General features: G+C 36.6%; 1 protein-coding gene across 2 annotated transcripts in view; it reads right to left on the bottom strand.

Moving 5' to 3' along the window:
• The window catches only part of LOC105492611 (Rho GTPase activating protein 15), a 628,732-nt gene that overhangs the window by 183,155 nt on the left and 420,523 nt on the right, over positions 1–25,054 (bottom strand). For both annotated transcript variants that reach the window (XM_011759829.3, XM_011759830.3), the window contains exon 11: positions 22,804–22,881. In XM_011759829.3, the coding sequence (XP_011758131.2) occupies positions 22,804–22,881 (78 nt within the window). The remainder of the gene's footprint in view (positions 1–22,803; positions 22,882–25,054) is intronic.

Below are 25,054 nucleotides of genomic sequence, written 5' to 3'. Positions count from 1 at the left end.
ATCATTGTCATCTTACAGCATTTGCCTTATTATGCTGTGGCATTTTGAGTATTTCTGATCAAACAGTACAAATGGAACAGGTTTTGCATACTGAGCATCTTAAAACCCACTTTGAAGAGATTTACTATCAATGCACATTTTCTGTTCAGCTGGAAAAAATAAGAACTTTGTAGTGTGTGTTATGAAATGTTAAATATTAATACTATTTAAAGTTAATGGTATGCCAAAGAAAATGGCTAATAATACATTATACAATTAAATGCCTATCATATTAGCTCATCTATTAACAAAATAAAATAGATTCAAACAGAAGAGTTCTGATTTGTAGTTTTTAGCAAGAGTTGCCCATGTGTAAAAACTAAATTATTTATTCAATTTTTAAACTGCTGGATACATCAGTTTGCAATTATTTGCATATTTGAATGCTTTGTCATGTGTCCCTGATACAACAAAAACAGTAAACAGTTTTCTCTTATTGAATAAAAGCATCTTCTTCTGCACGGATACCATGAAAAATAACCAAAATTACCAAAAAAGTATCCCCCCTCTTTTTCTTGTTTTTTTTTTTTTTTTTTTTTTTTTTTTTTTTTTTTTTTTTTATGTCTAGAGCATCCCTGGCCCTTTGCTGGACTGTGTTTGCTATCAGGTCTTGACAAGATTTTCATCTACATAATTCTACATCATTATTCTGGCCCTCTCAATATTTACCTTTGCCTGTTGAAAGTTAAATCTCTCCTCTTTCACACTCCATGTTGTAATTTTCTATTAAATATCTTGGTACTTGAATGCCAACATGTACTTAGCTTTAATGATAATTTTTTCTTTTCTTTTCAATGTTGGTTGCCTAAAAGACTTGAAAGCATGTGTTTTTTGCTCCTAAAACATTTCAAAGATTACGTATAAATGAAATACTCAGGACATGTGATGGTTCACACTTATACCTGAGCTAGCAAACCAATTTAACTTGGACATGATTTCCCCTTTCCTGAACCAATCAATTGCTGCGAGGTTTATGTACATCAGCTCCCAAAGCAATTACTGAATGCTTTTTAAAAGTTTCCCAAACCCTGCAAAATTAATTTATCTGAAGAATTTTAAGCATGTTCAAAGACTGCTTGCAAGTAAGAGAATTGCCTGAGTGAGGTTTGACATCTCTTCTGATTTGTACAGTATAGCATTTATTGTCTTAACTGTAAAAATTCACTTAGTTGTTGTAGAGAGCATCTTATTTCTGAATATCGTGTACAAACTTTCCTCTGGGGAGTATCCCCCTCCTTTTATGGCAGTTCCTGAATTCTGGATGGGAATCTCCCTCTACCTCCACGTAGGGGGCTTGTTACCTCGTTCTAAGCCAATCAGCCCATTCTATTTCCTTAGCCAAAGTGATTGATTCAGGGATGAGTTAATAACACAATTTTGGTTAATAATAGTCAGGTGCTTTGGGAAAGGAGCTTCCTGAGGGACTAGAAGCAGGGATCATGTTGATCCAGAACTGCTGGCGGTCATTTTACAACCACGAAAAGCCTGAGTATGAAGTCAACAGGGAGGACAGCAGAGCTGAGAGACTGAGAGACTAGGCCTTATGATACTGTTTAAGCTTCAGAATTTAGTTATGCTTGAAGCTGCATCATTTCCTGATTTTTCCGGTTACATAAAGGAAAAAAAATCCTTTGTTTTTTTTTTTTTTGTTCCTTAAAATCAGAAGAGTCCTAACTGATTCACTTGTATGTTTTATTTTCTGCTTTGTTTCCCTAATGGTGCTGAGTTTTCCAGCTGCAGCATTCTCATATAGTAAAAGATCAAATATGTAAAGAAATCGAAAGTCAACATTTCTTTACAGTCCCCAGTGAAGGGCATTACATTTTAACTCATATAAGGAATGGTATACGAGCATGTTCAAAGTCAATGGATGACTTAAATCAAATACTGAAATGTGGTGCAGATGGTAGGTTTCATCTATTTTTTTTCAGGGCCTAAGAATTTGTCTTAATGAAAATAAATCTCACCAACCTGAGCCCAAAGTAAGTGAAGGTAAAGTGGGAAGACTTTGCTTATACATTTCATTGTAGATGTTCTCTATTTCAAGTGATTTGCTTTTATTTTCAAGTTATTTGCAATTAGGATGATTAGTTTTAGCTATAGTTTGATGACAGCTTTGTAGACAGAAAGATAGTCTATATGGTCATCAGCAAAAATCATTAATTGGGCTGGGACATTTCTTCAATGGAGGATTGTTTTGGACTTCCTTTCATTCCAATAGAAATAACCTCAATATATGAACTAGAGTCAGCCAAAGTGGTCTAGTCATACTTTGTATCAAGAAAGAAATTTAGTCAGTGGGTGAAAAAGAGGTGGTAAAATTGTTAAGTAAAATGTGGCTTTTTAATCTAACTCAACTCCCACTGAGTTTCTTTTTCTTTATCATATAATCCTCCCTTCTTCTGATTCTTCCAATATTTCCTGTTCTTTGCTGTATTCCATCAAAGGTATGCTAGGCTATATGATATCCTACCAGATTAAAAGATTTATGTTCATGATTATGTCGATAAAGGGTAAGCCTCATATGTTATTTGTATAATAGTCAATTTTTCTTAATCCAGTATCTTAAACCGAAAACATAAAGTGCATGGTGGGCATATTCATGCACTCGGTATTTTTTTTCTTTTTAAATAATATCTGTGCCATACATTATTAATGTGATCCATTATGGATGGGTTACAGAACTCTTTCTCACTTATTTAGGACAATGCTTCAGTATCCTTCTTAACACAACCATCTAGTCAGTGACCAAGAAACAATTGTATTTAGTATAAGAGGTGAAATTATTTGTCTTTCCTGCCTCAGCCAATGAATTGATTTTCTAATTGTGGCATCTCAGGCACAGTGAAATGCTGGTGGGAAATTATTTTGTAAAGAATTCCCTTCAGTGGCACACAAGCATCCACCTACACTGCTGTCAAATCAGGTTAGTCCATGAGTATTTTAAACGTAGTTAAATAAGAGATAGAGATTTGGGTGTTAATGAACAGTGCTTTTTATAATATCATTTGAATATGGATATACTCAGTGACCTAAGTGAGTTTGTGTTCCACCTCCTCCAGTTTAGATTATTTATAAAATAATTCAGGGCACTTCTTTGTCAGAATAACACATTCCTTCCATCTAGAGAAGGCTAAATTGAGTATTCCACTCTCTGCCTTTTTCCTTCCCTTTTGCCCCCAGAATAAGACTATTAACATGGAAAGCAAAATACAGGCACTATTAGGACGGTATCATCTCTTATTTACTTCACAAAACAGAATACAATATGGGTTGCTGTGAAATACAAATGAACTGTAATCCTCATCAGGTTTGGAAATAATGGATTCAGGCTAACATTTCCAGAAGAAATATGAAGGCAGTATTCTAAATTTCCTATTCTTTCCCAAATGAGTTTGCACAAAATGTGTCGCTAAGAAGAGTAATGTGCCCATCACATAGTGAAATTTCCCACTTGCAAAATGAAAATGAAAAGTCTGCATTTTAGGATGGCGTGTTTAAACACATGCACCATGCTGTCCTTACAGTAGGGAAAAGAAAGCTCCCCCTACTGGGGCATAAAAATGCCTCCTCTCTTTCCTGCACCCCATGGCTGTGTCATATGCAGGAAGGCACAGAAACATATAGTCTTCCCATTATCCCTCACAGAATCCTGGTTCTCTCATCAAAACATTACATTTTCCTCATTTTAGTTAATTAAAGGACAGCTGGACATTTCATTATTGCACCAGTCTCAGCTCTGTCTAGTTGAAATGGAGCATATAAAGGTCTTGGTCCCAAAGACATTTTCACCAGAGATAAACAGTTTTAAAATCCACGCCTCCGATGGAGAAATTTGAAAAAGTAGTAAAAGGAATCTTTAAAGTGTACACATATGTGTGTCTGTGCACAGTTTTTACAACACACAAGTACTTACACATATAGGGAGAGTGAAACTCAGCACATAAGAATTTTCACTGGAGAAATATATATATACATATGTCAGAATGAAGAAATAGAGTTATGTGATTTGTGAGTTGGTATTAGTGATCGAATATTAGCATTTATTGGAAAATTTCTAGAAATGTGAAACTCTCTCTCTATATACACACACACACACACACATATATATATACACACACACACACACACACATATCTAGTCAACCATCTAGTCAATCACCAAGTGTATATATATATATATACACACATATATATGTGTATATATGTGTAAGCATAAAAAACTAATGTAAATAGTACATGTAAATGTGAGAAGTTTAGAGATTTGGAGGCATAGTCAAACTAAGGATAAAAATAATTGCTCCCATGACAATACATAAGGTAACACATTTTATCAAGAGGGCAAAGAGGTTTACACTGCAAAGGATTCTAATGAAAATTTTCCTCAAAAGACATTTCTAAGCTTGTATAGTTGAAGTGTTTGCTGTCTACAGGAAAAAAGAAATCTATAGTTAACCAAACCTAAAAATATTTCTACCAATTCTAGCTAATGGAAGCATGGCCGAGGGGATATTTAGCATGTTCCCTATATTTTTTCATGCTTTTACTGTCGCTGGTATGAGACACTTTGGGGACACTCCCTGCTCATCATAACCAAGTGGGCAGCCTTTATCAATAGAGAGGATTTGAACAACTGTTGCCTTCAGAATAGGTTTAATTAACGGTTCACCATTTTCAAGAAGAGGCTCATATTTTCATATCTTTTTTCTTTTGAAATAAATCCTAAAGATTGTGGCTCCTTGAGAATCAGTCAATAGACAAGGCACTCTAACATTCTCTATCCACTGGACTGAGCAAATGACCTGCTTCCAAAGTAGCCTTAAGCTCTTTCAACAATAAAGAAGGTCTCTGGGCTTTGTACATTGGAAACTTGGGTAGTCAAGGTTGCCACCTCTTAGAAATCTGAGGCATTACACTCACGTTGTTTTACAAACCACACTGATTAGATTTTTGATGAGATGATTCCAAACTCTAAGGGGTGTGTGTGAATGAGTGTCAGTTGTGGCTGTAGAGGTAGAGATCAATCATAGATGTTCTTTGCCCCCTTTCTTGTCTTCTTTAATAGGTTCAGGTACCACTATTTGCAGATACAAGTGATTTGGTTTGGCCACAGTCTGGAAACCATCCTTGGTTAGAACCTCCACTGATAATGCACATTTTCAAGTAAGTAGTACAAACAGTCACAGACTAAAAATGACTCAGATTTTTTTCTCCTCCCAATCTTGATTAGACATAAAATATAAGAGAGGCAACCTTTTCTAGAAATGGACCAAATATGCATCTGAACAAACATGGATGGGGAAATAAATAAGATTTGTCACTCGTTTCCAACAACTAGAACTGGGTTACCTCTTGTAAAGGAAGAGTGCACCTCCAAACCCACTATACTAGGTATGTTGGATCCCATAAAATTTCCAATTACTGCTTCAAAATTTATTGTGCACATATGGAAAATAATACTTGTAAAACAGAAAGGGGTTTGTGCCTTGTGCTGTCAATACTGTGAAGGATGGGGTGATTATAAAGCAAATTAACAATACTTTTAAATGTGCATTCACTTATCTTTCCAATTAAATCCTTGTTAAACAACTGCACAGACAGTAATGGTGCTTCTGCAAAGCACTGATCAAGACAGTTTTATTGTAATTTTTACTCTGTAACAATTAATCAAGTAGGCATTTTCTTTATTATTAAATTATTTAGTTAATAAATATTCTGAATTGGCTAACATATTTGTAGTTTACATGTTATTTTTGATTTTCCTAGAGTGGAACATATTTGGTAGTATTTTCATTTTCTAGCAGAGGGACCATTAATGGATGCGATTTTATAAATTTCTTTTCTCTAGAAGAACAAGAGAAGTCCTTGAAACTTTAAGCCCTTTAAAAACCTTATTTCAACCATTTTATTTTGTAAGGGATGCAAAACACATTGCTTTTAGCAGATAAGAAATGTGAGGTTTTGCTTTAAGGCATCTTTCTGTTGGAGTAAGCATTAAAATTAGCATTTTAAAAGTTCATTAATACCAGTTACAGACTTTTGAGTCATGAAGCTACACTGTAGTTAGCACTTCCATTTCTTATCCCAGTAAAATGAAAAGTACCTGAATATTGTTTCTTCTATAAACACACAAGATGGAATAAATGAAGAAACAGATATAAAGGTATCTAGAGGTATTTTTTTAATTTGTGAATTTCCATTTTTGTAATCTAGAGATTTTAATTTATCTAGCTAGTATCTTTTACCACTTTTAAAGTGCTTTGCATGGTTGTCAATATGGCCCTTTGTGTTTTGGTTGTATGTTTTATCTTTTAAAATTTTTATTTAGGGGGGATTCCTACTTAACTAGATTAGTAGTGAGAGTAGTGGTTTCGGAAATCACACGTGGATTTAGGATTCAGGATGACTGTATTAATTCAGAAGTAAAAATAAACATATGACAGAGACAAGAGTTTCAGGAGTCAGAAAAAGAAAATTCCAGGTAAGCCTGGCTTTATAGTTGTCTAAGTGGTGTGATTTGAGATGAGTCAACATTACTGTTGAAAACACCTTATGTAGAGACTGGAAATCCTCACTAGTTACCTGATTATATGAGGTCTCTTACCTTATATTCATAGGGGTAGCAGGAAGCATGACCTACTGTACTCAGATGAACAAATGATCACCTTAGAAAGTCTGAGTGGACTCTTGAGAGATGGGGATGATAACGCTGAGAACAGGAGAAGGGAAAGGGAGAGGGAGACAGGAATGGGGAAGACGGCTGTGTGCATGGAATATGGCTGTGGAGAAAGTGGGCTCAATAAGACTCAGTGTCTTACAGGTGTCAGGGGTGAGGACAGGGGTGATATGAAGGCTCCAAAGGCATACACAGGTGGGTGATGGTTTTAAGCCAGATAGATCTCTGTGGGGTAGAAGTGTAATGCTGAATTTTGGCAACCAGAAATAAGACGATCTGGCAGGCACAGCTTTCCTGAAAGCCTACAATGAAGATGGCACATGATGGGCATAGGGAGAAAACCAGAGGAAACTGAAAAATAGCTCAGTCTCCAGCATCTAACAGTCAGGAAAAGGAGAGATGTGGCATATGAAATAGACTAAAACCAGTACTGAAACGCAGGGACAACATGCTATGGGAACACAGTGGAAACGGCAGCTAATTCCTGTTGAGATTTATGCCAAGAATCATGAGATCTGTGTCAAGGAGGTGAGCTCATCTGTCAGCAAAACCACTGATGATGTGCATCTTGCTCTGAAAGACTGTTCTGCTGGGACCTATCAAATAATAATATGCATACATACCCTAGCCCCCAGGACTGATGGGCGATTGAATTCCAACATCCTAAGCAGATAATGGTGAGTGAGCCCCTTATGGTTGCCAGACATGAAAGTCATAGACTAACAAGAGGGAGCAGGGTACTTGCTCAGGAAAAATGTAGGCAGGGAGTGAGGAGACCACAAAAAGACGAACAATCTGGAGAAGTATAAAGGATGAGAAGATGGTGAAACAGCAAGAAAGGCAAATGCCACCAATACCTGCTGCTATTTAAGGGGAATTATTCCATGGGCTTTTTAGAATCCCACGGACATTAGGAGACTGTGGCTGGGCTTTAATGCCACCTTCTCTCTAAATTACCAGGAAACACATAATGCCTTCTCAAAATCTCAGCTGAATGAACAAATGCAACTCTTAGGGACTCATTTAAACTCATAGGGACTTTAGTTCATCTATAAAGTGGGTAGCTTTCTTACAAAGATTTAGTGAAATAGCATTTCAAGTGCTTTAGAGCAGTAGTCCCCAACCATTTTGGCACCAGGGACCAGTTTGGTGGAAGACAATTTTTTCACAGAGTGTAAGGGGAAGAGTATGTCTTCAGGATGATTCAAGCACATTGCATTTATTGTACACTTTATTTCTACTATTATTACATGCTCACCATAATGTAGAATCAATGAGAATCTCAAGTTTTGTTTTTTTTTTTCCTGCAACTAAACACTCCCATTTGGGGGTTATGGGAGACAGTGACAGATCATTAGGCATTAGATTCTCATAAAGAGCATGCAACCTAGATGCCTCCCATGTGCACTTTGCAGTAGGGTTTGTACTCCTATGAGAAACTAATGCCACTGCTAATCTGACAAGAGGTGGAGCTCAGGAGGTAATGCTCTCTCACCTGCCACTCACCTCCTACTGTGCTGCCAGGTTCCTAACAAATGATGGACTGGTACTGGCCTCTGGCCCAGGGGTTGGAAACCCCTGCTTTAGAGAACTCAAGTACTGACATTGTCTTGGTATGTTCTGTAAATTCTACTCTGTTAAAAAAAGGATTGACCTGTTTGAAACAAGACATATCTTTTCTTTTCTTCTTTTAATATTTGTTTTCATAATAAATATGTATAAATTACAGGAAATTGGGAAGGCGTTTTGAAAAAAGAAGACAATAAAAATCACCAATACCTAATGCTAACATTTTATGTATTTCTTGCTATTGTTTTTGGAACTGAGTTCAATAGTACGCAGTGAAAAATTGTTCACTTTGAGACTGATCTCTAGCATGTGCAAAATTCCTCACCTTATTTAATAGAAAAATGGTCCAACTCTGGATGGAATCAATCAATAAATTAAAATGTGTAGTGCTTCTGCAAGTGCAAGATATTCTTCTGGGTAACGTAGGAGAGACAGATTTAAAAGATATGAACTCTGCCTTTAAGAAATGTTTAGTGTGTTGAGTAGACAAGTTATAAGTATGTGATTTTCACTAGTGATATATAACATCATACACAATATGAGATTATTGTAAATTGAGTAGTTGAAGCTGTAAACATAGGTTTTAAAATGAGGAATGATTCTTGTGGCTTGTGGGGGTGGTGGTTCCAAGGAAAATTTGAGTGACATTTAAATAATCCAAGAAGAAATTGAGATAAGTCCTTTCTTTATAAAATATTCTTTCCTTTAAAAAATGTTATACTTCATTATATCACAATAGGTTTTTTCGTTAGGAAAAACCTAAGGACACATTTAGATATAACTTCCACATGGTATAGCAGTTTCCATTGTAACAGATTCATTACATCATGGGATTGGCTCATCTTAAAAGAAAAGATATTCTTGCTTTAAAGATAATAAAATTGACCTGGGGAGGTCAAATGACTTGGGCAAGACAACACAATTATTAAGAGGTGACATGGAAATTGACCTAGGTTTTCTAACTCCTGGGCCACTCTTCTTTCTACACTTTATTGCTTAAAGGAAATTGTTTAAAAGGCCTATGGAAAATAAGACAAGTAGAATATGAAGTTTTCCCTCATATAAATCAGTCGCCATTATTATAGCTTGACTGTGCTACTGTAACAACCTTCTAATTGGTACCCTGCATCTACTCTTTCCCCCTACAATTCATTCTCTTAGCCAACAGAATAATTTAAAAACAAATAAATAAGTTCAGCTAATTTTCTGCTTACTGCTGTCCTACACCTCACTGACCTTCCATTGAGCTTAGAATAAAAGCCAAGCTTCTAATCATGATTGGCAAGGCCTACCTGACCTGGCTTTGCCCATCCCTCTGGCCTTCTGTGTGTCCTGATCTCACAGAAGCCCTCATTCTCCAGAACCAGTTTCTCTGCTTTGCACTCCCCCCACATCTCTCCATGCCTCCCTGCTTCCTATCAGATCAAGGGTCTATTCAAATGGCTCCTCCTCAAAGAGAACTTTTCAGGTCATCTAATCAAGGGCCACCTCACCCGTCTCCATCTGTCATTCTCTATTACATCATAACCTTGATTATAATTTCTGATACCATCTGAAATTATCTTGTATATTTATTACGTATCTCTTGACACCAAAATGGATGATCCACCAGAGCCTGATTTTCCAAGGCTCTCTTTGGTACCCAGAAGAGAGCCTGGTTCACAAAAGGTTTTCAAGAAATACTTATGAATGAATAAATCCCCATTTGAAGTCTTCCTTTAGGCCAATGTTTTAGGCCTTTTTAAAAAAATTATTATACTTTAAGTTCAAGGGTACATGTGCACAACGTGCAGGCTCGTTACATAAGTATACATGTACCATGCTGGCTCGCTGCACCCATCAACCTGTCGTTTACATTAGGTATTTCTCCCAGTGCTATCCCTCCCCCTGTTCCCCACCCCATGACAGGCCCGGGTGTGTGATGTTCCCCACCCTGTGACCAAGTGTTCTCGTTGTTCAGTTCCTACCTAAGAGTGAGAACATGTGGTGTTTGGTTTTCTGTCCTTGCGATAGTTTGCTCAGAATGATGGTTTGCAGCTTCATCCATGTCCCCAAGGACATGAATTCATCCTTTTTTATGGCTGCATAGTATCCCACGGTGTATATGTGCCACATTTTCTTAATCCAGTCTATCATTGATGGACATTTGGGTTGGTTCCAAGTCTTCGGACTTGGATACCAAAGTCCAATTCACAATAATGTGAATAGTGCCACAATAAACATACATGTGCATGTGTCTTTATAGTAGCATAATTTATAATCCTTTGGGTATATACCCAGTAATGGGATCACTGGGTCAAATGGCATTTCTAGCTCTAGATCCTTGAGGAATTGCCACACTGTCTTCCACAATGGTTGAACTAGTTTACACTCCTACCAACAGTGTAAAAGCGTACCTATTTCTCCACATCCTCTCCAGCACCTGTTGTTTCCTGACTTTTTAATGATCGCCATTCTAACTGGTGTGAGATGTTGTCTCATTGTGATTTTGATTTGCATTTATCTGATGACCAGCGATGATGAGCATTTTTTCATATGTTTGTTGGCTGTATGAATGTCTTCTTTTGAGAAGTGTCTGTTCATATTCTTTGCCCACTTTTTGATGGGGTTTTTTCTTGTAAATTTGTTTAAGTTCTTTGTAGATTCTGGATATTTGCCCTTTGTCAGATGGGTAGATTGCAAAAATTTTCTCCCATTCTGTATGTTGCCTGTTCACTCTGATGGTAGTTTCTTTCATCATGCAGAAGCTCTTTAGTTTAATTACATCCCATTTGTCAATTTTGGCTTTTGTTGCCATTGCTTTTGGTGTTTTAGTCATGAAGTCTTTGCCCATGCCTATGTCCTGAATGGTAGGTTTTCTTCCAAGGTTTTATGGTTTTACGTCTAACACTTAAGTCTTTAATCCATCTTGAATTAATTTTTGTATAAGGTGTAAGGAAGAGATCCAGTTTCAGCTTTCTACATATGACTAGCCAGTTTTACCAGCATTTAGGCCTTATTTTATACCCTTAGCTAATTTCCCGCCTTTCCTGATTATTCTATTTTGCAGTTTATATTACTTCATTGGAGCTCTAGCAAGACCAGGACATCCACTTGTAATTTGAGCCAGAGGTGTTCTCTGGCAAACAGAAGATGAGGTATGGTGAGATATGGGGCTGACAGGGACTTGGCAACAAACCACCTCACTGAAAGGGATTACACCATGGAAATTCATATAATTCACATAAGACCCTAAATGTGGCTTTAGTATCACCTGGGCTTGGGGGTCCTCCATTGCTTTGGCAGTCTTTTTTGGCCTAAAGGACAAGGCTGGCAGGGCTGGCTCTGATCTTCCAAGCCTGGAAGCTTCCCCCTCTTCTTCCTGTCTTTCCAATGTATTCCATGTTGGGTGGGTAGATAGTGAGTTCAGGCAGAGGTGGGTGGTGAGGGTTGGGAAGAGGAACATCTTTCACTGGACTGATTAGACAGCAACTCTCAAATTCTGAAGATATTCTTTTTGGGGCTGTATATTTTCCTGGGTCTGGGTTGTGGTCCTGAGAGCTAAAGCCTACTTTTCAATAAGAGCCTATCCTTTGCTGGTGGCCCAACATGACTCATTAATGCACTTGTTTGTTAGATTCATTCATATCAAAAAAGCTTTTATTTGAAGGCACAGTTAAGAGCTAGGGATACTGAGGAGTCCAAGACAGGGAAGGTCTTGCTTACATAGATGCCACAGTGTGGAGGAGGAAGGCAAGCACTGAGGTGATAAAGAAGCAAGGTGGGGCCAGGCGCGGTGGTTCACGCTTGTAATCCCAGCACTTTGGGAGGCTGAATTGGGCAGATCACGAGGTCAGGAGATCGAGACCATCCTGGCTAACACAGTGAAACCCCATCTCTACTCAAAATACAAAAAATTAGCCGGGTGTGGTGGCGGGTGCCTGTAGTTCCAGCTACTGGGGAGGCTGAGGTGGGAGAATGGCGTGAACCCAGGAGGCGGAGCTTGCAGTGAACGGAGATGGCGCCACTGCACTCCAGCCTGGACGACAGAGCGAGACTCAGTCTCAAAAAAAAAAAAAAAAAAAAAAAAAAAAAAACCCAAAATAAAGCAGCAGCAAGGCACTTTTAGAAACCATGTGCTCTGAAGAAAGGAAAACACGATACTGGGAAAGGTAGTAGCTGGGTGTGGGTGCGGTGAAGCTATGTCTCAGACGCATTATTCAGGAAAGGGCTTCCTGAGAAGATGACCTGACGGTGGAGAGGGGGGCATCTTGTGGGGATCTGCTGGAAAGTCACTTCCGGTAGGCAGGAGCAAATGCAAAAGCCCCAGAAAGAGGATGAGCTTGATGAATCTGAGGAAGAAAGGAAGCCGTGGTGGTTGAAAAATAATGAGGAGGGGAGAGAGCTACACAGTGACGTCAGAGAGAGAGGAGGGAGCAGACCTGGGATGCCTGCAGATCCTAGTATTTTCTCACTAACTCACACTGAACCATCACCAGGGTTCTTAGCTGATAGATTGCAATGCCCATGCACATGGAGGCTCCATGTGAATGGAAAGGTCACTTGTCCTAGTCACTGCTGTATTTCCGGTGTCCCACGTACTATCTGGCATCTAGTAGGAGTTCTTTAAGCATCTGTCAAATGAATGATGTAAAAGCCAAAATCTTATATTATGGAGCTCATCTCTATATCATCTATTAATCCTGGGACCCTCAGAGAAGCGAGAAGCAGATAAGGCTATCTGCCGCCACCTCTCCAGTGGGTCCATACACATGAAGGCATAATAGAGTCTGTGTGGTTCTAAGTCATTCAGACCTTAGTTTGAATCTCGCTTTAGCCCTGAATTTGTTAACTTTGAATATTTATCTTCACGTTGTGCTTGGGGACCTGAAAAAAATTTCTTCCCATCTCTGCAACTGTTACTTTCCTTTTCAGGAACAGCTTTAAGGAGATGAGAATAGTTTTTTTCTACAGCACACTTTTGTTAGGAAATGTTTCCAAAGTACATGGGGCACCTTGGAAAAGAGGTGCTATATAAATATATGTGAGTCACTAAAGCTGTAATTACCAGCAACAGGGATCCTTGTGTGAAAACAAAAACAAAAGACATGCTTTCAAAATTCAGGGCCTGGGGGTTAGCAAGAGCAGTATGGCTTCATTGTTATTTATCTAACCCTAAGTATTTCCAACAATTTGGAGGACTAAGATAGCATGCCAAGTTATACCACTATTTCCGATATCATGACTGACATGTTCGATTACTAATAACATACCATGTTGAGGGACACTAAGTTATCTCGCCTCAAGCTTTGTTTTGTTGATACAGAAAATGGGGATATGGGATCCTTCACTATTCATTTCTTTTATCCAGTCTAAAATTAAGTGCTAACTTATAGGCGTCTGGGAGAAAACATAATGTAAATTATAGCTTGAGTTTTATTTGCTGAGAAAATGGAACCAAACATAATGTACCAATGAAGTTATCTTATATAGAGTTGGCTTGTATAAGATGTTCATCATTCTCTTATTTTGTAGAAGCAAACCTTTATTTCATAAATTCAAAGTTGCAGGCACTTTGGTATGCTGGAGATACAAAAATGAATCAAGTTTTCTACTCTTAATAATCCCCAAAGCATTTGGGGGTTATTTATTAAAAGGGTAATTTAAAATGGATTTTTTTTTCTTATAGAGGCTGAACACCCAGAAAATATAGTATTATAATGAGAACAAGTGATTTGGGATTCCTTAATGTTAAAAATAAGATAGCATCTCTCTGCCCCCTTCCCCATAGCAAATTGAATCCAGCCAGCAGGCAATATATTTTTGGGAGTAAGTTTAAAATAGATTCAACTCCTGGCTTCAATACTGTATTAATTTTGTAGCCTTAGAAGAGTTACTTAATTTTTCTAAAGTATGATTTCCTATGCAAAGAATGTGAATAACAAAGTTTATCTACCTTGAAAACATTTATGAGGGTCAGAGATAACTCTAACTTTGAGTACCTGTCATATAGTAGATTCTCGATTAAATGCTCCTATTATCAGCAATGACATAATTGTATTACATTTTTCAATATTATTTACCCCTTGGTTTTGTTAGCAAATGATTAGGTAAAGCACCTTTTATTTTCATTTCAGAACTCACAACATTGGAAAAGGATTGTTATGGTAAAATGCGTAATTTTAATCATACTAAAACATACATAATATATCCATGGTAGTTTTTAGTTATATAATGAAGCAGTTCATAAAAGTCTGTCAACATTTTTATATTAATCAATAGCCAAAGAGAAGATTTCCCCTCACTAGAAAATTGGTTATCGAAACAGGTATTCATGGTCTATTTCTGCTTTTTTCAAATGAAAATCTTGTACATGTTATGTCTTGGTAAGTCACATCTCCACTAGAGAACCAGAATAAAACTAACTTGCCACTGTGCAGGGGGTTTCCAAACCTGGCTATGCACTCTACTTATCTGGGGAGTTTTTCTTTTAAAACACTTACTTATAGCTCAAAGTGCAAACTTTTTACATTGGAATTTTTAATGAATGAGCTTCAAAAATATTTATTTTTGAAAAGCTCTACCACTTGATTCTTATGAGAGTCAGGTTCTAAGATGACCCCCCATTATCCCCACTTTCTTGTGTTTATGCCTTGTGTAGTCCCCTCCCCTAGGATGTAAGGTGGGAATTGTGACTTGCTTGTAACCAACAGTAGGTAGCAAAGGTGATGGAATGTAACCTTCATGATTATGTTACATGGGATTAAAACTTCTGCTGTACTAATAATCTGTCTCTCCCTTGCTGCTTTGATGAGGGCAGCTGCCATGTTGTGAGATGGTCCATAAGGCTTTTGGCCAACAACCAATGATGGATTGAGGCCTTCAGTCCAATAACCCACAAGGAACTCAATCTTGCCAATGACCATGTAAACCTGGAAGCAGACCTATCCTCAGTTGAGCGTCTAGATGAGAACCTGCCTATGGCTGACACCTTGATTTTGCAGCCTTGCAGAGGATTCAGCTAAGCTGTGCCCAGACTTCTGACCCACAGAAACTGTGAGATAATAAATTTGTATTGCTTTAGGTAGCTAAGTTGGCAGTAATATGGTTAGGCAGCAGGAGATATGCGATATAATTCTGATATGCAGTCAAGGCTGGGAACCAGTGCTACAGTGTTGTTAGAGCAGAAGCAAGCATGGTGTGTTTTCCTATGAGGCTTTTAATAACTACTTATTAATTTTGATGGTTATGGCAATGATTTGTGATGATGATGATGGTGATGATCATGATGGAATTTTGTAAATATCTTAGGGATTTTTTTGGGGGATTAGTAGTTACATAACTCTGACTAATTTAATTTCTAGACTCTAGCCAAGTCTATATGGAAAAGCCACAACTGAATTAATAGTTAAAATTTCAGTAGATTTCACTCTCCTTCTCCAATGAGTGTGAAGCTATTCTTTGCAACTTAGAACATCCCCAAAACATATTGACAAGATGAAATTATCTCTTTTGTGTCCAAGAATTCAGAAGGCCTATGAATTTGGCTAGTAATGATTTCAAACACTGGATAGTAAAGAATTTCCAAAGTTTTATATGGTTTTTCTTCCAATTATCATCAAGGAAAATTCAATCATGTGGAAGGCAAAAACCATATTTGATTATAAATATTTGGTATCATGCTATTACCAAGAAAATGTAATATTGATTTGATTTCATCTATCTACTTGTCATCTTAAAGTTAATAATAACTACCCCTGGCTGATTCAGTTTTTAAAGTCCTCACATTTCCATTATTCCCATTTTGGAAATGAAGAGTTTGTGATTTAAAGGGGTTAAAATAGTTTCTAGTAGGCTTTCAAATAGTTCAGAATCAAGATAAATAGGTCGATCCTTCAACTTTTATCTGGTGCTTTTCCCCATTAGATGGTCTCTGCCTTTATTTCACAACAGCATTAGGTCAGCTCCTTATTGCTTGGTATGTAATGAATTAGAAGACACAATCCACAGTAAATGTGTGGTATAGCTTTGTTTTAAAATAAGTAGCCAGGATTTGTGTGTCTTGGAGACTATCAGGATTCATAAACTTACTTTTGTACTATAATGTAAAACTCAGAAACTATATAAATGTGCATGAACACGAATAACTTGCTCTTTTGACCTCTGTGTTCAGCATTATTTACTAATGCCAATACATTTTCTTAAGCAGCTAGAAAACAATACATGCTTCATCAATAGTCTTTGAGCTCCCTGACTCAATGTAGCTGAAAAATGAGGTCTAAGAAAGTTTCCAAAGCCCTGAACGATGTTAGAGTCTGGCTCTTTCATGATCAAGTGATCTTTTCAACTTTAATGGGAAAAATAAATCATTGTTAAAAGATAATCTTGTCACATGAAAGCCAAAAAGGTGCAATATCAATGATTCAACTTACCAAAAAGCCACCCTGTGGAATGGAATAAAGCAAATAACACAGTTTGTTTTGTTGTTGCTGTGGTTGGCAGTGAGAGTAGAGTAGGCTTAAGGAAATACTTCGTTTTAAAAATAATAAGAGGGCAATATAAACTTACTTAATAGAAAAATGAATGGACTTGATACAAGGGCTATTTTATAAGAACAGAAATTTGAAATCCTTTTTCAGATCTTTTTCTGTTTCATCCAATTGCTTATTTCATGATGAAACTGCCAATTGTTCACATTCTTTCTCACTTTCTCTTGCTTTTATTCAATTTTTGATGCTGCCAATAATATGAAAAGCACAGGGATAGCTACTAAAGTTGATGCTTGGCTTTGCTTTAAGGTACAAATCTATATTAAAGTAGTTTAGGTACAGTTGGTAAACAAAATTGTTTTTCTAATAGTTTTTTTCAACGGAGCTTATTCTTAGCATGTTTAAACTAAGCACATTCATCTCTTTAAGTCAATATCTAATTTGGATTATTATGCCAATAAAATCTAGGTAGATAAAGATATCTACAAGACTATAAATTAATGAAAAAATCCTCTCATTTAAAACAAATGCACACGCGTGTGTGCGCTCACACACACTCAAACGAGATTCTTGATCATGTAGATTTATAGCATTTGTATACTTTGTTCCTCCTTGTTTGCAAAAGTAGAGAAAGTTTTCCTTAACAGTTTTTCTTTAAATTTTGTTTCTACAAATGAAAAACATGTCGGCCGGGCGCAGTGGCTCACGCCTGTAATCCCAGCACTTTGGGAGGCCGAAGCGGGCGGATCACTTGAGGTCAGGAGTTTGAGACATGGTGAAACCCTGTCTCTACTAAAAATACAAATATTAGCCGAGCACGGTGGCGGGCGCCTGTAATCCCAGCTACTCAGGATGCTGAGGCAGGAGAATGGGCGTGAACCCGGGAGGCAGAGGTTGCAGTGTGAGCGGAGATCGCGCCACTGCACTCCAGGCTGGGTGACAGACAGAGACTCCCTCTCAAAAAAAAAAAAAAAAAAAAAAAAAAAAAAAAGAGAGAGAGAGAGAGAGAAAGATAAAAGAAAAACATGTCTAAAATCCTGGTAAGAAGTAGTTTTCTTCAGTTCAGGAAAACAGAGAGAATATTTGTAACTGTGTACTAAGAGACACCCATCTGAAAAATTCCCAGTCAGTTCTTCCAGCAATGCTTCATAGCTCTCCCATTGGCTCAAGGGCTCGGGAAGGTTCATAGCAAGATTTTTCCAAAAAGAAAGGCAATCTCTCTTGTCCCTTTTTCAAAGGGTGAAAGAGAATGTCTAAGTAATACCAAGTGAGTCTGAACTGAATTTGTAGTTTGGGCAATAAGCCTAAGGCATAGATGGGCAGCTCAAACCCAAGTGTCAATGTGGGAAGGAGGGGGAATTTAGCCTGGGGGAATTTCCAAGACTTTCTGTCAAAAGTTCTCAAGACATGCAGCATCCTCCATGCTGAAGTCTGTCCTTTGCAAAGTACCCCCCATGCAAGAAAACTGTAAGGAGGTCACAGATCATTCTGAAGAATCAACGCAATGTCACAGGCTGATGACAGGTTGACATCTAAGGTCATGGACCAGTTTTCTTTGGGGATGCCTTCACAAAGCAGAAGAGCTGTATCAGCAAAATGTCACTGAAAGCTGTCACCAAATTCAACAAACAGGGCAGAGCACTGCTCACAAGCACACCAACAGCCCAGTAAATCGAGAATCCTCGATCCCTTTCCCAAAGGCTGCAACAGAATAGTGTGTTAAAGTAGTTTCTTGGGCCAAACATAGATACATAAAGCCATACAGGGAATGGCAATGCCAGGCTTCTTCATAACTGTGATGTTTGGCGTTTCTCCAAACAGCTCTTGAACAATTTTAGCAAAACTCCAACGGTAGTACGCGTCACTAACCAACACAAGAGGCGGGGTGTAAAGGAAAGTCATGAATGAGCGTGCGTAGCACGAAAAGACTAATCTCTGCTTTTATAAAGAGATAATCAACAGCTGATGAATTGGAAATGCAGAATGATGGCGGTGGTTTGCATCATAGGCTCTGAGTCAGACAGATCTGGGATCTAGTCTTAGCTCCTTCACTTATATGTTATATGACCTTAGGACATTATTCAATATCTGAACTTCAGTTTTTACAGCTGTAAAACGGGAATAATAATACTACCTACTCTATGGGATGGAAGAAAGGATTAAATTAAATTATGTAAATAAAGTGCTTAGGACGGTGCCTGGCAAATAATAAATTATGAAAATGCTGCTTACTTTCATAATAATTACTATTATCATCATTACTAGTTATAATTAGGAAATGCTTTTCAAAAGTGAACACTTTGAATATAACTTACATGTCATCTGAACTGGAAGTATAATAAGGGTATCTAATTCCCCCTGATTTAGTAAGTCAAACAGAAAACCAAAACAAATTGAGTTATTCAACTGGTGTATTTAGAATTGCTGATGATTGTAGAATTCAAGAAAATTAGTGAAATACATAAATTGCAATTCATCTGTCTTGAAAATCTCAAAAATCAGTTTTTATTTGTCTAGTCTAACAGTGGGCAGGGCTTACTTGTTTAAAAATGTATATTTAGAACCTTCTAGAAAAGAAACATGTGCAAGGTGAATAAAGGGGAATAAAATATGTTAATACAAGGCAGGTATGCCAAAAATCATTTATGTTTCATCTTAGACTGCAAAAATGATGCACTGCCTTTACATAGCACTTTATGCTTTTCATGGAATTTTCCCTGCATTGCCATTTTATTCTATTAGACACACAGAGACACACAGAGAGAGGGCCACAGAGGGCCACATGTACACTTACAATCTCTTTGCACCCAGCACTGATTATTTTCAAGTCAGCTCTACTATTAGAGTCCTGGTCCAGATGGAGGGGAAGGTATGGCATTAGCAACAAGGTTGTGGGGCCAGTCCAGAAAACACATTCAAAGGATAATCTGATTAGCAAATTTTGAAAGGGGTTGGTATATCCATTTCACTTATCATCTAATTCAAAAAACTCCATAACACAACTTGGACAAAGTTACCAGTATCAAAGGTCCTAATGAAGCATAATTTGTGTTGAGTATGTTGCATTCTGACAGTGCTATAAACCAGGGAGACAGTTTACTGACAATTCTGTGCTACCAGATACCAACGCAGGCCTCTGTCCAGCTTTACATTGTCAATTCTCATGGAAACATGAGCGGTTACATAGCCTCAGAGTACACTGAAGTTTGGATTGCAAAAGATGAGATGGACAGATTTCATATTTTCATTGCAGATTTTTTTCTTTGCCTTTTCAAACTACTGAGCATAATTTTTTTTAAAGGCAGGAAATGCAACTAGTGTTTGTTTCTAGCATGGCTTCTGTTTTGAGATTTCTTCTTTGTAGAAGAAATGTGTTGCCCAGCTGTCTAGAATCCCAATCAGGATATCGTTTCAGCATAAACTGTATTATAAAAATGATTTTAGCTGATTATAAGCTAGAATGAATATGAGGCTAGGGTTATTTTATCCAAATTTTACCCACAGAGGGGGCACTCTGATTCAGTTAAATGGAAATAATATAAATGAATGAGGTAAAGTTTAGTTCTGTGTTTTGCCCAGGAAAGAGAGTAATTGTGAAAGACAAAGAATTGCATTAGTGAACAAGCAGAGCTGTGGAGATTCTCAGTTATAGAGATTCTTAGAAGCAAGAGTCATGTGGCAAGTGGCCAAAAGTATTGCAATCAACATTTAAAAAACTGGTTCAACCCAAGTTGAATTGCTGGAGAATTGAATGCTCTCCAGTTTTAATACTTCTCCTACCTGCAACACTCACATACATTGTTCAACAAATATTAATTAAAAACTCCCTGTATGAGGAGCTCCTTGTATGGAAACACCAAGGCTAGAACTGGTTAATGGGAAAAGATACAAGGATGATTCAAGTTCTACCTTTTTAGAGATTTGTGAAAGAGACAGACATTTCAGCCAGTATCCTATTTTTTGATTCCAAGACTTACAAATTTTAATGTTTCTGAAATACAATCACTGAGTACATTTGATTATATCCTTTCCAAAAGTTGGCATTAAATCTATGGGTCTTATAATAGATGGAATTTTAAAAGTTAGATGTGAATGTACTACTGTAAATTCAGCTATTCAGTGTAAGGGGAACAGAGAAGAAATCTAACTGGAGGCTTCTTGAATGAAATTACTATAATCTGGGCCTTGAAGAAAAAGAAGAAATCTACCAGGCTGGAAGCTTGTGTATGTGGGATGAGAAAGAAAAGATAGGAGGATATTGAAAGTAAAGGGAAGAGCATATGCAAAGACATTAAAAAACACAACAGTATGGAAATGTGGGAGTACAGTTTATATATTAAATGTATTATGAAAAACATTCAGAGAACCTGAAGCCAGCTATTATAGAAGCTAAGTGGGAAGCTAGAGTACAAGGATTTAGGATTTGGAGTTCTTCTGAAGACACTCTTGACTGTTTTTAAGTAAAAGGAGAACTAACATGAGTCTGTCACATTCCTAAGTGTTGTAGATGTTATTCAATTTAATTTTCCCAAATGTTCCCAAGGCATCCCCCCACTGTTTTTCCTGATAGGGAACAGAGGCATAGGGAGGTTAAGATACCAAGGATACAAGGAGAGAGTCTAAGTTCTACCTCATCTGTATGATTTTAAAACCTATGAGCTGTCAATAACACCAACTTAAGATGTTTCGGTCTTGTTTTTCATTTTCTAATTTTTAATTTTTATTTTTTGAATTAATATACATTTTTAGAGCAGTTTTAAGGTTACAGAATAATTGAGCAGAAAGTACAGAGAGTTAACTTATATCTCCTCACCCTTCCAAAAGTTTTCCCTATTAATAGCATCTTGCATTAATGGGGTAGATTGTTATAATTGATAAGCCAATATCAATACATTATTATTAAGTAAATATTATAATTTACATAAGGATTCACTCTTTGTGTTGCACTTTATGGGTTTTGACAAATGTGTAATGACATGTATGCGTAATTATGGCATCATACAGAATTGTTTGCCCTCAAAATCTCCTGTGCTCACCTATTCATCTCTCCCTCTTTCCCCCAAACCCGTCTCACTGTTTCCACTCATCTTTTACTCTCTGTAGTTTTCCTTTACCCAGAATGTTATATTGTTGGAATCATGTGTTTTCACACTGGCTTCTTTTACTCAGCATATGCATTCAGATTACTCTAAGTCTTTTCATGGCTTGAAAGCTCATTTCTTTTCATCCCTGAATAATATTCCATTGTATGGATGTATTCTGGTTGGTTTGTCCCTGCACCTACTGAAGGACATCTTAGTTGCATTCTAGTTTTGCCAATTATGAAAAAAGCTGCTGTAAATATTTGCATGTAGGTTTTTTTTGTGTTCATGAGTTTTTAACTCATTTGGGTAAGTACCAAGAAGTACTGGATCATACGATAAAAATACAATTATTTTCATAAGAAACTGCCAAATTTTCTTCCAAAGTGATTGAATCATTTTTCATTTCCACCAGCAATGAATGAGAGTTCCTGTTGCTCCACATCTTAGGCAGCATTTGGTGTTGTCAGTATTTCAGCCATTCTAACAGATGTGCAGTGATATCTCATTGTTTTAATTTACAACTCTTTGATAGCATATGCATTTCCTATTTTTTTCTTACCTACTATATATTTTTTCTATTATCTGTTATTTTGACTTTTACATTTTCCATCATTCATTGGTTCATTCATCAACATATAGTAAGTGTCCATTGCAAGTCAATAACATTTTTTGAATATGGGTCATTTTTCTTTTACTCTTTTTCTATTTTTTCCCCATTTTTATTTTGACATGTTCCATTCATTATTTATTTCACATAAACTATTAATTTGTTTCTCTATATATTCTATTCATTTCTAGATAAACTAGTTGGTTATCTTTTACTTTTCTGATAATTTTTAAATTTCCTCCACTTTCTCATTCTCCTGTTAGTTTTATTATTATTTATTCACAGTACATACAGCACAGTGTCCTAAATATTGTTCCATATGAAACTGTTTGAAAAAATCTCTGAAGTGGAAATCACTTACCTTGGTTGACAATAAATCTTAACTTCTGTATTGTTGCCAGATTGCCACTAACTCGATATATTCCATCAACATCTAGACCTGAAGACAAAAGGGCATATTTTATATTAGCACATATAGGAACTGAGATGGCTAAAAAAAAAAAAACTATGAAAAGAAGGAGTAAATCACACCAAATATCTCTTCTTCTCAGAGAAAACTAATTTGTATGTTCTAAATTATGCACTCTTCAAAATTTTAATCTCAATAAAGTAATTATGGTGTTCAGTCATAATTAAAATTATCATCAGTAAATTTGAGTCTAATTGAGGCACAAAAGAGCAGTAGGTAGCATAGGATTATATCATATATTTAAGGTTCATTTCCAAGGAAAATATAGGAATCAAACTGGGTAGGGGAGAAACCTCTAGACATTTGTGTATTATTGCCTTTTTTCTACAAGGTAAAATAACTCAAGACATTTGTGAGACATTTGCTACTGGCCTGACTTACTGTCTTCCTGCCTTTCTGTCTCTCTTCTTTCCTTCCTCTCCTCTCCTCAGCTCTTTATCTTCCCTCCATTTCTGTTCTGTTCTGTTCTATTCTGTTCTATTCTATTCTATTCTATTCTATTCTTGTTTTCCTGTGATTGCTACAGAACAACATGTTTTGGTCTGATTGTTTGAAACTAAAGAGTAAAAATTCTATTCTAGATGTAATGCTAGTTTGATAACTTCCAGTGTATTATAGGTAATGGGTGCTCCATTATGGAGAGAAAAATAAAAAAATCTTTAGCAAAATGGTAAAATGAATTTCAGATTATTTTAGAACTGTTCATCTGTAATTCAAAATAACTTATCCTGGCAGTGAATTTCAATAATCATTCACTTGTTTTCCACACATCTATTTATAGAATCTAGTTAATTTCATGACCACGTTATGAGGACAACGAAGAAACAGGAAAACGAAAAGGGAAACACTTAGTCAAACACTATAGTAGTATCTAAAAATGCCGAAAACATAATTTTAATGTCAAGAGTGTATATTCTTTGATGTGTCTGGGCACTCAGAGAGGCCTAGGTGAAACTGCCAGCAGACGCAGAGGTCTTATCTCAGCAGTTTCTCTAGGGAGGTGGTATAGCATCATGGATAATCATTGTAATTCACAATAGTATTAAATATATTGGTAGAAATTATTGCCATAGTATAACAGAATAAAGGCTTTCCAAAGCTCTTTACTGGCATAAAATGAGCTCATTTATTGCTTTACTATCTCTACATTTTTACACACTTTATATTAGGAACACTTCTGCCATTGTGCAAAATATTTCATTGGGAGGTTAGGGTAGAATAACATAGCTTAGAACACTGGTAGTAATGGCATAATTTAGGATAGTCATTCACTATAGTTTTTACTCTTCCATGTAATAAACTATATGATTACTTGAGATAATGGCAATAAAATGGAATAGCTATTAACAAATGTATTAATTGATGTGACTTTATAGTTCTAGAATAATCTAAGAAATGATTGAGACTCTGTCTCTCCCTGAGAACTATAAATTGTGAGGAATTGGATGAAGCTGGACACCAGTTAGCCAGTGGTGAAACTTTCTAAGACATATATATTTGTAAAAATCCAATATATTTTTTCTTCGTGATGCACAAATTACCTCCATTAATCTAAGTCTACTCTGGTTTGTTTGTTTTAAAGTATAATTTCTGCTTGACAGCTTAAATGTGATAATAGTCCTAATTAAAATTTTTCTAATATTTAATTCCTACCTTTAGTGTTGGTCTCTTTTGGTCTTAAGTTCATGCACTTACACCCAGAATGTTAAAAAATTAATTTACAAAATCTTATTAATCATTTTTTTCCTTTGTCATTAGATGCTATTTGGTACTTAGTTTTAACCTATGAAATTTTAAATAACATGATAGATTTAAAACTACCAAAAAGTTTACATTAAACTGTGTCCTTTTCAAAGTTTTCCCTCTTAATTTTTTTGAACATATAAGCACTGAGGAAATTATCTTAAAATTATTCTCTAAAATCACCCTCAGAGGCCCTGAAATGTTTATAGAAAAATGTTCATAATGGCATGCTTGGGGGTTTCGGGGAGAGTTTTGGATTTGGAAGTAGACAAATGGCATCAGAACCATGAGTGGTGAATAAAGTCACCTTGATGTTTGCCACCACAAACAAACAAACAAACAAAGTTTGATCAAGTGAACGTGGCCCTGATTTTTTCCCACGGATTATCAATTGATTTTA

The sequence above is a fragment of the Macaca nemestrina genome, chromosome 11 (assembly GCF_043159975.1).
Source record: "Macaca nemestrina isolate mMacNem1 chromosome 11, mMacNem.hap1, whole genome shotgun sequence".
Classification (NCBI taxonomy): Eukaryota; Metazoa; Chordata; class Mammalia; order Primates; family Cercopithecidae; genus Macaca; species Macaca nemestrina.
This window is presented reverse-complemented; position numbering and strand designations above follow the sequence as displayed.